Below are 18,398 nucleotides of genomic sequence, written 5' to 3'. Positions count from 1 at the left end.
GGATGTTGGAAGAATAAGACAAAGGACTGCCCTGCTGTCTAAAGAATCTGAGAGCAGACTGAACCTGCTTGCCTTTAACACAGGACCCCAGAAGTGACTCCATGGGTCAATTGGTTGACCTCTTGTTTGAGCTACAGAAACACAACAAGCTTCTGGAGATCCATCTCCCTGTAACTGCCGAACTGACCATTCCCAACTGGACATGCCGAGGACCCTGCTGCTGGCCTTTGTTGAAGTGAGTCCTAATCCCCAAGTTGTGCCCCCCAGGACTGGACCCTTGACTGGTGTTAGAGTGTACTCCTCCTGTCCCCAAACTGCAAGAAGTAGGACTTTAAAAACTTTTTTGCCTGAATAACTGTTGGAGATCGGGACTGTTGTTGAAGTCACAGTTGTCAACGTCAGACCACCGTTCTGCCTCAGCTTGCTGGTTTGCCCTGCTAAAGGAGAACTGACTTCCAGAAAATCAAACCTAAGAGGGTTTCATCGGGACCAACACTGAGCAGCATCCCACTAATGTTGAGGCCTTACTGGGCACAGACTTTGGCAGCTCAGAGTTTTACTGCCATCCTCAACGACTGCACTGAGACCCCGCTCTCCAGCAACCTGATGTTGTTGAGCCCTGCTTCAGAACCAGCTTACCACCCTGATGGCACGTTGACAGTTTTCCTCCCAAAACGTTTCTAAATTAGAAGGTAAACTTTCCACCAAGACGAACCTGGTCCCTGTATCCGAATGGCAATCCATTGGAGTCGGTCTTAACTTTTGATCTTGACCTGGCCTAGTGCAATCAGAAAAATTCAGTTGGCACTTTGTGATTTTAATTAAAACTTTAAAAATTCATATCTCTGGTCCTCCTTATTGGATTTTTGTTGTTTTGGTGTCATTATATTTATTAAAATTACACTATTTTTTCAACATTAGTTTGGGATTTTTCTTGTGTTGTGTTTTCACTTTATTACTGACTGAGCACTGCATAAATACTTAAAAATTTGGTTCTAGGTTAAGCCTGATTGCGTTTGTGCCACGCTACCAGAGAATTAAGCACAGGTATATTTAGAGACTTTGGTGGTTCAACATGACAAGGATTGTGATTATTTGAGGTGTTTTCTCACCCCTCAACTAAAACTCCAATTTCTTACAGATAAGACATGCTGAAACAGGCAGCAGTCCTCACAAACTTTCCCCTTTTGCTTGTAACATAAGATTCCAATCCTAAAATAACAACAGCAAGGGAAGACAGGATCTTTGAAATGGAAGAACAAGGCTGTGCAAAAGTAGGGGACCCATTTCATAATGGAAAAATTAAACTTTTTGAATAGGTTTAGGCAGAATACGGGCTTCCACAGCATGAAGAATATAAATACTACCAATTAAGTTTCTGGATACTGCACATGTAGATTAAGAAAGGAGCTACAAGGGCTGTACTGTTCGAATTGTCTCCAATGAGTTTTCATTCAAAATATTAACTTGTTGGAATGAAACCCCATACAGGGTATATAAATGAAACTGGAATGTACCAGATGCCTGCTAGAGGCAATGAGAAGAGTGGCACGCCCATGCATGTAAATTGTTGTTGGTTATCAATGAGATGTGAGAGTATTTGACCTACAAAACCATCGATTAAAAACAACTTTGCCTGTTGCACTGTGGGCAGAAATGGTGTCAGTAACTTGAATTTTTAAAGAGGAAAAAATGAGTTAAAGCTACATAGATTTGGAACAAGGTATATATTAATGACCCTTTTTGACAACTAATTATAACAAATAACAATGAGGCTTTGAATATGGTTCTATCGTCCCTACATAAAGAAATTTGGGTACCATGATTAAAATGAGTGAATATTCTCTTACCCCAGACTAGCTAGAGGATTCTGGGAAAGCATCAAGACAAAGCTCCCCACCACTGCCTCGACTATGGAGAGTACCTTGCAATCTATTGTGTTGAGAGACCATAGATCTAAGAATAAATTCTCCCTCCTACAAGGAAAGTATTCTCCTAGAGAAACAATCTGAGAAGATGATGGTGCAGGGACGCTGTGATGGGTTCCGCCAAATAGAGCCTGGCAGACCAAGATTTAGGGTCCTCAAAGATAGTGTTGATGCAGGGCGATAAGAATAAGAGTTCTACAATAAAAATTAAAGCCAGTCTTTGGGTGATCTCTAGTTGTTACCCAGGGAGTGGTTTAGGGAAGTTACACAATGCAGTTAATCACTGTATTTGAGTGCCTGCTACATGACTGGTGGTTCAATAAGAAGAGAAGTTTGGTGGCATTCACCATTGCAAACAGGAACTCATTCTGAGCAAACACTCAACAGCCGGTAGCTTCAAGGTATCCATTGCCTTCAATGGTTCATTGATATATATACTGTTTAACTGAACTTGAGCTTCAAGTTCATGACCTTCACCTTCAACATTTTATGCTCCAGGTCTTTCAACACAAGCTCCATTTTCAGAGGCTCTAAGGGGTAAAACAGGCTGAGGACAAGTTTTGGTCAGCAGTTAGTGAACTGGGAAGGAAAGTCGCCCTCACCAGTTGCAACCATATGGAGCGGTTGAAGAGGAAGGCGGGATCTGGTGGTGTCTGAGATTTACAGCTGGAAAGAAGCCATTAAGGTACTTATTCTTAGCCCTTGTGCGTGCCTAGGAAGCATTTGTATCAATATTCATGATGCAGGAGACAGTTGCAATCTACTTCTCCAATGGTATAATGCTGAAATTGTTTTTGCTTGGTCTTGGTGGCTCACCAGTACTGGACACTGTGGTTGTCCAGTACTGATGGGCTCCCAGAACCAAGCAGAAAGTGAAGTCTAACCCCTCTGTCACCAATGCCAAACATATTATGTCTTTGGTGCACCAGTTTGGCGAAGTGCAATCAACGCCTGTAGTGTATATGACCTAGGCATTATCTAAGCCTTGCCATGCAGAGTTTAGTGACCTCAACTAGTCTAGTACCCAAAAAAGACAAAAGGTAGGTCAAACAACTGCTTTTAAACTTAGGAAAGCAATTTACAGCCATGCGTAACCCAAGCCAAGCTATACAGGCAGCTAAAGAGCACAAGATACTGTCCACTGTGGTCATATTAAGACAATACTGGAAGCCGAACAGTCAAATAAAATTCCCCAGTAAGCAGTCGGAAAGTACTCATACAAAAATGCTCTCAAATCACGTTGAGAACAGAAAGTTGATTAAAAGCACTGGCAATAAGTACATCAGCAATTGAAGAGAGATTCAAGCAGCAAGGACGGGTGGTATAGGAAGGTGAACGCTGGGTCATTAATCTGCTAATAACATTGCTTAACATGTAGCCAAGGCCCTTGAGACAGGTCAAGGAATCTTTTACAACCCTACAGTCAATGATTACACTTTATGTCAGTACCGAGTGAGATCTGTGTCTTGGATTTTTCAATTCTAAACCCTATAGAAACGGATTAGTGTCTAAAAACCATATGAAGGATACGGTGCCTGGCACACAAATTAAGGAAAAATACATCACTGGAATTATGTACATTTCTAAATGAAATACTGCAATTTTCAACTGAGTTTTTCCTATGTAATGAAAAACAAACTACATAGCAGATCTGAATAATTCACAAAATAGTACTAGGCTTTTAAAGACGATGAGTAAGAACGCCTTTATACGGTGCATCTGCAACGTTTATGCTGGGTGTTGGGTTCACAGAGGCTCTGAAAATGATGTTTATCCAGCAAGATGACTTGCTGTGATCCCATCTTTCTACAAACCCATGCTGACCCTCTTTCTCGTAGTTCTGACAGAAACAGAAGTTACTGTCATTTGACTCAAGCTGCGCTTCACAGATAAGGCACACCAAGGCGGAAGCATGCCTGACGTTGCTTCACAGAATACCGAGGGGGCACTGTGTAAAGTTTTGGGGACACTGTTTATTTGCTTACAGTTGTTCCATGTCTATAATTGCATTCTGCGTTTGAGACGAATTCTGCATTCTACCCCTCACATGACTACTTGTTTTCTCTTAACAGGGACGTAGGTTTTGGTTTCGTTTACGAACTGCACTACAGGCAGAAGCCCTCCCCGGCCACTGGCCCTCAGTGCAGGCCTTTCAGACAAACCACAGAATACTTGGCATGCGCATGCCCGCAGTACTGCTAATTAAAAGCCTGGAAAATAAAAGATTTGGCACACTTCAAACTCAGAGAACTGGGATTTATTTCTAACCCTGTAATTACAGGGTGAAGGCTACCGCGCACTTTTGTAGTGAGGGTAATTGATAATGTTAAAAAGTTTTCCTCTTTCAAGTAATGCTTAGCCATACAATATATCTACACAAAACAGAGTGTATCGCTGAGTGGTGCAGCAGCAATAACCTGGTTTGCAGACAGCTGAGCAGCACCAGAACGCTGCTGCCTTCTGTCAACAGGACTGTGTGTAATAACAGGCCCTGTAAAGTGTATCTTTCCCTTCGCCGTGTTATGACTGCGCAGAAAGAGAGCAGTATTTCCCACTGTGCCAACAACAAGGAAACTGCTTTCCACTCCAGTGCACGTCAGAAAAAAGATACCTTTGGGGTCAGATTCTCAACATTCCACATACAAGTTTAATTGAAAACAAATCATCTTTTAATTCAGTACTTCAAAGGTGCTTTCATTGTGGGTTCTGTGGTGTTTGTCCAGTACAGCTTATACTCTACCATCAACGAGTAGCTTCAAGCACAGACCCTCTGTATACTGTAAATAAATGAAGCATTTCACAAAAAGTTAAACAGCAAAGGTGCCGACAAAACACCTCTGCGTGACTCTGGCATGTGTGTGTTGAAATTTCCAAAATCGCCAATGGACGCTGAGCAAATTCATGGTAGCCATATGTCACAGGAGCCGTGCATAACAAGTTGACAACAGCAATCTTTAGCAACAAAAGCATCCCCTGACCCGTGCAGCACATACAAATATCGGAAGCCAGCGCTGACAGGGGTCTTCCTGTCCCAACAAAGAGCACAACAGTTCATGCAGGAGAAAAAGACTGCTTACCATTCATGGCTGTGGGAAACTGGGCCATCGTGGTCCCGAATGTGCGGCGCTAGCTCTCGGCCATCTGCAACGTGAAAACATTGTCCCATTAACGAAGCAGCGAAGGCGCCCCTGGGCGCGGGGGACGCCGCTTCCCCTCGGCCCGGCCGCAGCGCACTTCCAAGGGCGAACAATGCAGGGCTTCAGGCTGCCCGTGAAGCAGCTGAGTGTACGCTCGGGAGGGGTGCGGGGAGGCGCCGTGCAGGCACAGTCAGCTCCCAGTGTCGCGCTGTTAAAGAGGAGCGGCACCAGCCGGGCCGTGCTTCAACCCCGGGCACCACGCACGAGAGCGGAACTACAGCAACTGCACGAGAGCGGAACTACAGCATCTGCACATGGCCCATGGGCCCTTGGCACGGGGCGCGCACTGCCGTTTCAGAACCCAAGCCAAGCTCTCACAATAATAACCATTGCATTCATTAGGAAATGGGGAAAATACATGTTGGCACAAGCCACTTTATGCATGCAATTTTTTTTAAAATTTTTTTTTGCAATCGCAGTAAAGTCAGTCTTTTTTTTTAGCAATCACAGCACTGGAATTACTGTCATAAAAACATCGAATACAAAACTGCAAATCAAGGCACAACACTACAATTAAGGCTGGGACGTCAGCTTTTAGTGAATGGCAACATATTATTATTACAATCTTGCAGTCAGCAAAATTAAAAACTGCAGCTATAATCCTGAAAATCGGCACTGACACAATTAAGTCACTGCGCTGAAATGTGTTCGCTTATTCCGGAAGGGTTGCACTGGTAGCAGAGTCATGAAGGGTAGCTGATGAGCAGCTCTGACGGTCAGTTTAATAATAACTTGGGTCATTTAGTTGGTCATTCGAACAGTGCAACTACCTACGACCCATTCATTATGTGCATGTTAAAACTCAATGCTTTGCTGTAGAAGGCTGGGAGTAGGCACAGGCCTGTAGAGAAGCGACAGCGTCACTCGGCTTGCCACTTCCCTATGCTTGACGAGCAGGAAAGGGCCACAGAATTACCTTTATAGTGGGACAGCATCACACCCAATACAGGCCCATCAGCAGTGCCTAATTTGTAAAATGATAACTGGCAGGGCCCAAGATATTTCTGAGGAGACCACTGCAGCTTGCTCCAGCTACGGTCCAGGCCAGCACTACCATACACAAGTACCAACTATATCTACTTACAGCTACATTCATATAAATGTGACAATTTGAACTATACTATGATACCCAAAGCTGTCAGAATGGCTTGAGCACGCTTATATTATTTTTTTAATCATATGTTGAATTTTTTAAAAACTTTGATCAAGAGACAGCGGGACCATGTGGTGGACTGTCTTAAATATGTGCCGGTGCTACCAAATAGGTGCAGAGGCTGAGCTCTGTCAAAGACCCTCACAAATTAAGCACTGCGCATCAGGGGGTTGAGCCAAGCAGCTAGAGGTGCGGCAATGGATACCATTGGGGGAAAGTATTCTGAGGCAGCACGTAGTCCTTTCCTCTTTCACACAGCCTCTTTTTCCCAACAATCATTTTCCAACTTCAAGCCTTTACAGCTTCAGTTGTGCTGCTCTCTTATAGGGAGGGAACAAGTTTTGGTAAAGATGTCCATATTTGTTTCTTCTATACGTGGGCTGCTTGCTGCAAAAAAGCTCCTGACACCGTGGGGTACAAACAAGATAATGTTCCACATAGAAAACATGCTTAAAGTAAGAAATATAGCCAATCATCTCATAAGCGGCTCAGCTACGAGATCATCTGACTGCACAACTCCGGGAGAGAGCTTGTGACCACTGAATTTAACGAATCATATATTGCCGTCAAGGGACCCTCAGCCCCACAGAGCTTCAACAATCATTGCAAAATAATGTGGTTTTCTCCTCTGTGCTTTCAAATATTTACCTCTGTCCCATTGGTGTTGAATTTACCACCTACTTGCAACCATTTGACAAATTAATAAAGAATGAGTGACTCAACAAAAAAAGTGTGAACTATTGTACCCAACAGTGACATTCTCTCAGCATGCTACAAACTTCATTACAGCATATTCACTGGAAAGGGAGTAAATGTAGGAAAAGCTACTTGTCTAACCAGTTCCCTAGGGCCTGCACAACTCAAAAGTAGATAGGTAATCCATATAACAGTTATTGCTGATGTCTCTGCAAATGCGGAGACCAGATACTAAGGTAAAAGGCCATAAGAAAAAGGGAACAACAGGGGAATTATTCCCCAGGTCTGCGCTTATTCAGAGCCACACACTCATGCGTCAAAATGTATATACACATTTTGAAGCAAGCCTGCCTACTTATTAATGATGCAGCTAACACATCTCCACCACTAAATGGATTGTCGGATGCTGTCTTAGGGCCTGATCAGGATGGCGGTCCGACCGCCACCGACAGACCGTCAGTGGAGGTCGGACTGCCATCCAGCATAGGGGTCGGACTGCCACATTAGGACTCCATCGTTTGGACCGCTGCAGTCGGAGGGACCGATCGACACGTTCGACAGGCTCAAGGAGCCTGTCGGGTCGTCGATCAGATTGTAATCCCTACAACAGGGGCAGTGCTTGCGCAGGCATCTCTTCTTAATTTGGCGGGTTGCCTCCGACTACATTTCGGTCAGTTTTCAACCTGCTGCGATGGCAGTCAGACACTTTTCCGACTGCAATCGTAATTAGGTCCTTAGTCTTTTAGTAACAGACATACTTTTAGCATTAAGCAAATATACCTGGTAACTTTGATATGTTGCATTGCATTAACAAGTATACTAAACTGTTTAGGCTAGATACTCTGCAACTGAACTAGGTTCTATGACTGTGAAAAGCAAAGTTTATATCAGGGCGAATCCTATAGAACAGCCAAACTCAGTGCCATCTTGCATAAGTTTGATTTATCACAGTCTGATACTTGACATTCCCTATGTGCCATCTTCAGGGGAGCTGTGGGAACTACACATCTGGACTTTGGTGCGGGCAGGTGTCACAACATATTTGAGTAGCCAGTGGTCATGGCTACAAGCAGGGCCACCCAACGGGACATGTAGCAGGCAGGGAGAGTACAAGAGCTCGCCCATTTAGCCAGTGGTCTGTAGATGGAGGGGTAAGCTTTGGCTGAAAGTCATATGTCGCAAGGGATACACAATCTCAATTGTCACTTGTAGGAATGATGCACTGCGTGAAGGTCGGGGTGCACAGGCCATGCACAGTCGTCAGTCACATCAAGAAGTGATGTGGTGAAGCATGGTTCAAACACATGATCTTCAGGGTCAGAACCGACTGAAACACTCTGGTTCAGAAGCCGTACAAAAGAGAGTAAAGAGGCTGGCTGAGCTGCAGTTTACTGCTCTCAGTATCAGCAGGTACGGGGCACAGTAGATGTTCACGATAACCTTGGTCTCTGGCTGACCAGACACGTTCTCTTCACGCCCAGGCAGTATACCTCCTGGTTCCTTCAGGAGAAGGAGAGTTTGTTTCGGCAGCACTGATTTAGTCTTTACCCCTAAAAGAGACAGAGCACAGATTCAGTCTCTGGTTCTCGCCTTCCATTACCCTGTTATGCAAAGCTTCGCGAGTGAAAAGGTGAACACTAGATCAGGGGGTGGCTGTTTTTAGCTGTGCTTTCTAAATGTTCAATATAGCTCAAAGTTCACACCAAACGTTCGAGGCAATGAATCACAGAGAAGTGCATTTTCCTTTCTATTGTCATTATTTTCATGGTAACCATTTAGACTGTTAGGCATTTTCATAGCTGTTTTTTTAAATGTTTAATGACATTTTGATGATGGATGTTCTTACACTACTGGTACTAATTCTCTGGAGGAAAAATGCGTAGAGATATTATACGTTGTTCAACAGACTTTTGTGAAGATATTGTTTGCCAGATGATAATCAACCAAAGGAGGCGACACAATAAAGATCTTTAATTTTGGGGTGTGAACATGGACGAGCAGGGAAAAGTTTACTGCTGTTCAACCACTTACAGGAAATACTGCTACCATCCCTTTGTGCATTGCGGTTAGACAGTTCCTCCTCTTAGCACAAAGCAAGGGATACGGGGTAGGGACAGGACTCCCAAGTCTTTTTATGGGTTAAGAGTGTTTCTTAGGCCAGTCTCCTACACCACAGTCTTTCCGAATTGTTGCTCTTCGACTAGGTCATACCTTGACCTGCTGTAAATGGTTCAGATTCATTCATTTGCAAGAAAAGTTCACTCCTCTGAAAAATGATTCAAACCACCTGTCTTTACAAAGAATTCCAAAGAGTGGATGAATCTAAAGAGCATTGAAGGGGCACATGCAAAGAAGTGGGAGATAGCTAATTCTGGCAACCATTAACTCTATGAAGCACTCAATAACTTTAATGGCTATACACATGCAGAGGTACCTCAAAACATGCACACCATAAGCACTCAACACATACACCCATGGGCGACGAGGGGCCCAGCTATAACATGCTATATGTATTTAAAAAGGAGTGAGGGAGTCTCACCTCTGGGGCACAATTAAAATAAATAGCCTATACCCTTCTGCTAGAATCCTATATCATGGGGGCAGTAGATAACCGCGCTACAAGGCACACCACTTTGGGTGGTTTACAAAACCCTAACATTTTCTAGCACTCTGGTGCAAGCAATAAACAATAATCACACATCAGGCTGGTCAAGAGACTCACGACATGGGTCTCTTGCAACAGTAAAGATACTGGGTCTACAGTTACAATAAACTAAAAGCAGATGGCCACATGTTCACAGTCCCATGGGTTTTTCAATTTCGCCCCCCAAACTAAAATTCTGGAACGCTGATATGGGCCAAGAAAAATAACCTGAACATAACATAGTTGGACAGTACAAATGCATTTACATGTGAGCCTTTGACCCTCATAGGATGGTAAGGATCAGCACAAAATATCCCTTAACAACAAATAAGAGCTCTTGTTGGAGAATAAAAAACACCTAGAAAAGAAGCAGGAAATGACAGGCTAACTATTTGAAGTTTCCAAACTTGCAGGTGGTGATGGGACAGAAAGGTCTACAGAGTAAATTAAACATGCAGAGCATGTAGTGGATTCTTTCAATAAAATATCAGCCCCAATATATGTGTGTCTACAGACCACAGTTAGGCAACCCTTTGGAGACTTGTCCAATTCGAGCAACAATGAATAGATAAATCAGCAGCTCTGGAGCCGGTGACAAGGTAGTCCAGTGGTGTTACAGAATCCTCTGTGATTCAATGGAGGCTTAGCTTGGGCAAAGCCCTTTGTATACCTGTGAAGTCTTCAGCCAAGTGACTTCTGAGCAGCCCATCACCCTCATTAACTAGGGTCAGACTGGCCTATAGGGCAATCAGATTTTGCCTGATGGGCTGGTCTGACAGGTCAGTGAATGGGCCGTTTTTTAAGCAGTGAGCCCATTTCATGACCAGGTAAGCCGTATTTTCCTGTTGATGTCCCTTATTACCAAGAGCCTTGCCTGCAGAAAACAGGCATCCTTTGCAAAATGCCCATACAATGTCTATTTACAAATTCCTGGACCACTGTGAGCTATCTGGATGGCTAAGGGGGGCGGGGAGCATTTTTATTTTGGTGCCTGGGCCTGTCCGAATTCGACCATGTATTTGACCAAATTTCACATTTTCATCTGTTCTCTTCATTCTACTACATTTTCTGTAACGTTTAACACTGACTCGCTACACAAAAGCAGGTTGCCCAGGACAATTTATTTATCATATATGCCATTGAAATGTTAATACAAATATGATAGTTAATACACACACATTAAGAACAAATAACATATGTAACCTTTTAAAATCACTAGATTCAGCAAGCTAATCCCAAATTAAAAACCCTGTTTAGGGATAGAATTTAAACTAGATTTCCATTTCCATTAGTTAGAAACATACAATTCAAAAACAGATTCAGGTTATTAATATGAAACATGCTAACACTGCTATACTAAACATTCTTGCAGCAGATATAACATGCGTCCTGAGCTTGCTTAGGTAGAAATTCATCATAACTGTCAAAGAAGACACACATGCACATATACACAAAAATACTAATATAGTTTCTCAAAAACATGAGGCAAGAATTTCAATTGCATTCTCGTTATAATCGCGGCAGACCTATATAGCTTGCCACGGACATATATATGAATGGGGCGCTCGTTCTAAGGCGAAGTGCAAGAGCTTTGTGACAAGTTATCAAAAAACACTTAAAGTGGCGCAAGCCATTCACAGCGTAAGTGATGTTTTTATGCAAAACAACAGAAAGTGTAACTGTGTCTTCCGACCCCCAAACTCGCAGTCGCAGCGCTCAATCACACGCTGACTGGTTGCAAATTTTGTAGATAAAGTCTGATAGGAAAAATACCTAGTCGTAATTTTAAACATAAAGTGTTACGTGCGTCAGGAACGATTTCGTTGAAATATGTTTCCATACCCAGCAATAGTTTAACTTGCAAATAATTAACAGTCAGTTTCGAAGGGTGTGCAGATTCAATGTGAGACTTGAGGTTTGAGCTCACCAAAGCGTCTTCGACCTACCAGCTGTTTCACAATTAACATGGGGTGGATTAGACCAGAAATGATAAAGGCCAAGTTCGATGAAACATTTTCTAGCATAGACTGACCTAGTACTGTGCTGGAATTTGCCTGGGCATGATACTTCAAGGTCCACTTTGATATAGGACACTCCATAGCATTTTTTATTCAAACATAGACAATACATCACAGGGGCCAAAGCCACAATGTCGGAGACAGGCACCAATCCCAACTCCAAGATTAGCAGGAGTGGTGTGCCCAGGCCAAGATTCAATAAAGAACTTAAATAAGATTTTCTATTCTTTGCAGGGGTTTATGTTGCTGCAGCCACTGCCTCTTGCCTTTACACTTGCAAGATGACACTCAGGGAATGGCAGCTGACTTCATATTTAACACGCGAGATAGCATATACTAAGCGATGCAAGGTGTTGGCTGCTTATTCAACACGATGAAGGCAACTTAATTTGCTAATAAGGCGAATCCCCAGGTACTCATTTCTTGATAGTTCTCAAGCATCTGTTCACATATCCCTGGATATTTCCGTATAGGTAAAGCAATATACATTGCATTATTTTTGTATTCTGTGCATTATTACGTGCAAATCCTTGTGTCGGCAAAAGCTCTCAAAATTATCAAGTGACTGGTGTATTTTGTTTTGGGTATATGCTAATACTATTGCGTCTTTTGCAAAAAGAAGGATAACTATCTTTTTGTTACACAGCGTAGGGGCATTAGGCTTCCACTATAATGGAATTCTTCAGTGTCCTGCAAAAAAAGGGAGAACAATAGAGGGGCAAGAAGACATCCCAGCAGTACCAGAAAGGATTTTAAAATGGGAGCTACATTACCTTCTATAGAAAACACGGCAGAATCTTTTCGGCTTGGAGGAGAGGTTTTACCACCCCCAGCTTCTCTAACTTTTACCACAGTTTTGATCTATTACAACAGATCAAACGCTCATTGAAGGTCTTAAAATGTTAGGTATAAAAGAGACTTGTGACCTACTTCACACACCCCATTTACAGCTGGATCACTGGTACTAAGGCCTAAGATTATTATACTGGTCTCCAAAACCAGTCTCGAATCCCACTTATTTCAGAGGCATGGGAGTGTCACTGCTGTGTGACTCTAGCTAGCACGGAGTCTAGAGCCGGCATCACTTAGTTAGAAGTGGTGGCCTGTGACACACCGAAGCGCAAGTCTGCACACAAAGAGAAGCAAAGCTTAGCAGAACCAGCTTGGTCCAGCTTCTACTGAGATTCAAAACTTTAAAAAACGTACAAAAACATGATTACAGATTAAGAGGGAAAGACCTGTGAAAAAAGGAAATGGCTATAAAGATAAAGCTGTGTTTAAGTATTCTCGCTAGTTGCAAACCTCGACCAGTGCCTCGGATATTATTATCCCGTCTCTCAAGATTTTACAATTGGACGGGGATAATGTCCGCAAGAGGAGGGGTAGGGAAAGCAAAGTGACATCTGTTTAAAAATTGATTAAAAAACACCACTTGTTATTTACCAGGCAAAGCAGTGGAAACAGAATCCGCAGTATAGCTTTACTGACCACAAATCAAGCCTTCTTTTCCAGGGGTACTTTTAAAAATTGCATTTGAAAATGCACTCAATTTATTATGTAGGCATGTGAAAAATGTAAACTATCAACCTCTGACGGATACTTTTTTCGTGCTTTTGTGTGTCGTCTTTTGCCCCATTTAAGAAGCACAACAGATTTCTAAAATATAACGAACATGTACATTAAATGCTTCCTAAATTCCATAATCTGCAAAAAGGTCAAAGTTTAATGTTGTAGAAGAGTGAACGTGTGGGGATGAATGACTAACGGTGCATCTCTTTGCATCTATCAATAAATGCACCTGGATTTGGGAATCATTTAGTTTTGTCAATGGTATCATCCAATTCTTCCCGACAATCAAATATACCGTAAGTATCAATGCTTCTTTGCACTTATATGGCTCTTTGCCCTGCCCTTGTCCTTTCCAGTCCCAATATGGTTTCAGGAAATAGGTTTTTTGTGGCAATGATTTACATGACCAGTTACGCTTGACAAAAGGAACATTTCATTGATTCAAACTAAATGCTAACTTGCAAACACATTCTGCCTCTTTTAATAGCAGAAATAATAAATAGAACAGCTATTGTCGTAAGCATGTGCTAAAGTAATTGACGAATTACAAATTAATTATACTAGAACTGAATGATTCTATATGGTCACTGCAGCAAACGAAGGATCCCTACCTGTAAAAAGTGAAAATGATACTTAAAGAGATCTTCAAAACAACCAATGTGTAGTTCTGCCTCAATAGCACCTTTACTGCATGTCAGAGACATGCACTACATGTGCCTCCACACCGCGGGTCAGAAATGTAGGAGCAGGACTGGGCAAAAAGACTGAGACTGCACCACTCAACAGGCACTCTGTTCCCTTCTATTCCAACTATTGACTCAATCTTCTGTCTCAGCCTTTATCTGTCATGAAAATAATTACTAAAGTTGTATGTTGCTGCTTGTAATCCAGTGCAAGTGTCATCATCTTCCAAGACAATTCCCTCATACGGCAAGGACGAAAGTAACGAGCAAATTCATTGACCTAGGTCTCATGTTGGCCCAGAGAGAGATTACATGGCACTGGAAATCCAGGGAGGGCCCATCAGTTAGGAGATGGATGAATGAGCTGTTGAAATGGTCTAGATGTGAAAGTGTGCTCAGAAGGCGACAGGCTGCCAAGGCGGGTAACGAGAAGGGCTTGGAGTTGGCGAGGGCTTGGGAGATGATAGTACAGGCTCTGCAAGACTACCTGCTGGAGTGCGAAGAACACGAACATTCGGAGGGCGGGGTTCCATGAGGCTTGGGAGACCAAATGCAAAACCCGATTAATGGCAAACTTTAGCGTCAGAACCCACAATTATAACCCACATCAGCAGCAGTTGGGGGGTGGGAAGGGTGGAGGGGAGTTAATGGGGTATTGCGGTAGTGATCAGAAGAGCGCCTGCAGAAAGGATCTATGACTGATGACTACAGGGGAACGGGGTTCCAGAGCAGCGCTCCTTGGGTACATATAATGTGATTACCGATAGGCCTTAGGAACTGCTACCACGGGAGGGCACTAGTGTGGACCTGATGTTGTGGACACGAACAATACTGGTGCCAACCACTCTGAGTGGCTGACTATACTTGGCGGCGTTTTTGGGGAGGGAGTTTGATGGGTATAAAAGCAGATACTATAATATGCTGTTGACCTGACATCTCTATGAGATGTTCGCCATGATACTCTGAGTCACTGTACTGGTACGCCGCCCGGCCCCCGGGATGTGGGCTGAATGGCTGTGTGCATTTTTATAACGACGGATGTGCTTTGAGATGACATGCGTGTACAGGTTGACTTAATGAATGCCTTGTTTATAACTCTGCAATAAAAACAGGTTTCAAAAAAAAAAAAATCATCTTCCAAGACAATACACAATCGTGTGGTAAAAACTTAAATTTGAGATTAAATGGTAGCAATGTTGGGCTCTTTGCTAGAAAGCAAGTAAACTAGGTTTTCCAACAATCCAAAGAGCTTTAAGCCTCTTACAGATTGGACGTCCAATAATAACTGAATCCATCTTTGATATCTCAAGGTAATAAAAAAAAAGGCCAAGACCTGTTGATAGCTGTAGGTACTGAGAACGTCAGACCAAGGTATATGTGTGACCCACATGATTTCTAATTTACGTAATTGTGTTAAGCCCCGGCTCTACACAAATGGATGATATAATACTCCCTTCTTTGCTTCCAGACCATGTTGATATATAGGTCTGGAAGCAGGAATGGATAGGATCCTGAAACTACCTACTAGCCTGTCCTTGACGTCACAGAGAACAAGGTCGGTCAGCAGACCCTGTATATGTATTGTGAGGTGCATAAACATTTTGGAATGAGCTAACCGAAGAAAATATTTATTACATTCTCAAAAGAACTCATAAGTGAAGATACAAATAAATAATGTCAAAATTGATTTAGCCCACTGTATCAATTTATATTCCCATGTCCTTATGTCACGCCAGTCACAGGTATATCTACAGAACTCTTTCAACAGTGCTAGCCTTAACAGTAAAAAAACAACCAGTTAAAAAAATCTGCAAGCAGTGATGCCTTCCCTTTGTTGATTTCTTTAAGAGGAATGCATCAAACAGTCATTCGTCTGTCCTGTCAACTTCTTCACAAAGACGGTGTCTGTTCCCTGAGACTTATTAGAGAGCGACAGCCCCAGGCCAATTTTAATCATACAACCTAATACTCAGCTGGCCTTTTCACACAGCAACCACATACTCTTTTGTAGACTTTCTCTGCCCATTTGTGGCGCTGCTTTTCCTATTCTTGATAAACTTGCGCACCCATCTCCCAAGACAACCAGTAGTGGCTATGGGAGTTTCTCCAGGGACTTGCCTGGGTTAACCCTCAGGCCCCTGAATGCCGCTGATGACAGCTGGTCTTTATACTTCAAATCAGTATGAACACTGGGGCATTATCTGTAATTTGCTCTGCAATATCTAAAGCAGAGGTTCTTAACCTGGGGTCACAGACCCATCGGAGGTCCATTACACCCACTTGAGATTTATGACTATTTAGAAAAGTAAATAATATGAGCCAATTAATAAAACATACACACCTAAAAAATCGAAATGTAAAATAGTAAATTTTAAAACACTCTGCAAACGTGAAGGAATTTGAAAATGAGAGCTACAAATGAAGTTGGCATTCTTAGCCTGATTCGTGGGGGCAGGGCAAATTCAGCCTACAGTCATATGGATGATTGGTGACAACGGCTGAAGCACTAGAACACGCTGACAAAATGAAGACATACATCAGGAGCTAAAAAAGACAAAGTGGTACGAAAGATTTTAGCATATCACCGTCTTTCAGAAATAAACTTTTGAAATACTCTAAGTTTCCAATCAAAATGTTAATTTTTGCATATTGGTTTGTTTCTGAATGAAACAAAACATTTAATAATGTGTGCATTTATGTCACCTATTCTTGTTTCTGCACTTTTGAGTATTTTTTTGAAGTTCAAATCTTAATAACTGTTTACATCAATGTCCCCGGTTTTCTATAGACATTCAGTAGGGGTCCACAGTAGTCAGAGTTAAAAACAGCTGGTCTAAAGGAGTCCAACTCACAAAATGACGTTGAATGTTAAAGTAAAATGTAAGATCCAGTCATAAGAAGTGTTGCTCAAGCCTATCTTATGCCTCTTATCGCTAACTTCCTTCAAACTGCGAGATATAGCATCCTTCTCAAGCTCCACTGATTGCTGCATTCAGCCGACAGTAGCAGCTTTTCTAGACCAGGCTGCTAAAGGAAGCACAAGGACAGTTGTGTAGTTTCCAAGTAGACTCGCGGCATGAGTGATAACTTCAGCCAGTCATAGCTTATAACTAGTAGCACCAACCTTTAAGTAAATATGGAGCTGAGACATAAATCAATCACGCTCATCTCTTTTTACATATGTCACCAGCTTCACTACCTGTGCTCCATACTCTGAACACCCCATGCACTTCCTTTTCCCTTCTTCCTCTACAGCTTGCGTCACTACTCCTTCTAACCAAGCATTTCATCCTAAGGCCTATCGCCCACAGCCTGTTTTTTCAACAACTCCAACCCAATTCTCACCTGTTCAGGCACAGGCGCAACTGCAGGTTTTGGTGATGTTAATCACTGCTTGCTTAGAATGCAAGACTTTGTCCCTGCAAAAGGCCCATAAACACTTTAAAACCAAAAACTATGAAAAACAGATTTACAGTGAATGATAGTGATCGATAAACAGTAGCCAGTATTACTAAATAACCAATAAAAAATATATTCAAAACAGACTATAACGAAAAAACACATAAGCTTTGCACTAACGTTTCATATCTAAGCCTTAACCATGGGGATGCTGCAGGCCCCAGTGGGCAAAAGAAGTGTTGGAGCATTAGTGGCATTGGATAGACCTGATCCTTAGGAGCCCCACACTAGTCTATATTTTTCCTTAAACACAAATATCTATATATTAAACAGTGCTGGCACCACTGTGTTGTTATAGTTAGGTCAGAGTTTCCATAGAAAAAAAGTTTTTTGTTTTGCTAGCAACTTTGGTGCAGTTTGACGAATTTTAAAGAAACGTCCTCCCAAAAAAGCTTTCATCCACCTGAGCTCCTTCCTGAAAAGTTTCAGGGGAATCCGTCAAGTGGGGACCCAGAAAAAGAGGGGGTGTCCCAAATCATTGATTTCGCATGTTAATTGAAATTTTGTGAAGCGTTACAGATAAAACGGCTTAACGGAACTGCACTAAATTTGGCAACAAGTTAGAACTTTACTCAGAAAGCGTGCTTTTCTTTATTTGTGGTAAATCTTTTCAACCATTTTCTGAAAATTTGTGCTTAAAGAGGTGCTCAGGTGGTCATGAAGAGGTTAAAACTATAGTGACGTCTGGACCTCTGGTGTCCAGATAGTCTCCGAATAGCCAGTTTAGAAGGGGAGCACTAAAACCCGATTGGCTGGTCACAACCTGAACAACATGTTGTGGCACCTATTACAGGACTGAAGGACATGGTCTCTGCATCTTGAAAATGAACAAAAATATATTTATATAAGTAGGCAAAGTGAGTACATCCTAACCACCCGGGGACATGTGTGGGGTCACACTGGGACCCCCCTTGAATGACTGGCCACAAAACGTTGTGGCAGCCATTACAGGACTCGGGAACATTTGCCAGGTCTCGAAGGCTACAAAAAGAAGCCCACAAAGAGTGACAACAGAATTTAGTCACAATGTAAATAATGTGTTGGAGGTACA

General features: G+C 42.5%; 1 protein-coding gene across 2 annotated transcripts in view; it reads right to left on the bottom strand.

The window, feature by feature from the left end:
- The window catches only part of ITSN2 (intersectin 2), a 1,173,023-nt gene that overhangs the window by 984,294 nt on the left and 170,331 nt on the right, over positions 1-18,398 (bottom strand). For both annotated transcript variants that reach the window (XM_085610587.1, XM_085610588.1), the window contains exon 2: positions 5,006-5,069. In XM_085610587.1, coding sequence (XP_085466713.1) covers positions 5,006-5,033 — 28 coding nt within the window. In that variant the 5' untranslated portion in view covers positions 5,034-5,069. The remainder of the gene's footprint in view (positions 1-5,005; positions 5,070-18,398) is intronic.

Source organism: Triturus cristatus, chromosome 6 (assembly GCF_964204655.1).
Source record: "Triturus cristatus chromosome 6, aTriCri1.1, whole genome shotgun sequence".
In the NCBI taxonomy this organism is placed as follows: Eukaryota; Metazoa; Chordata; class Amphibia; order Caudata; family Salamandridae; genus Triturus; species Triturus cristatus.
Note: the sequence above shows the minus strand (reverse complement) of the source record. Positions and strands in the feature narration are given on the sequence as shown.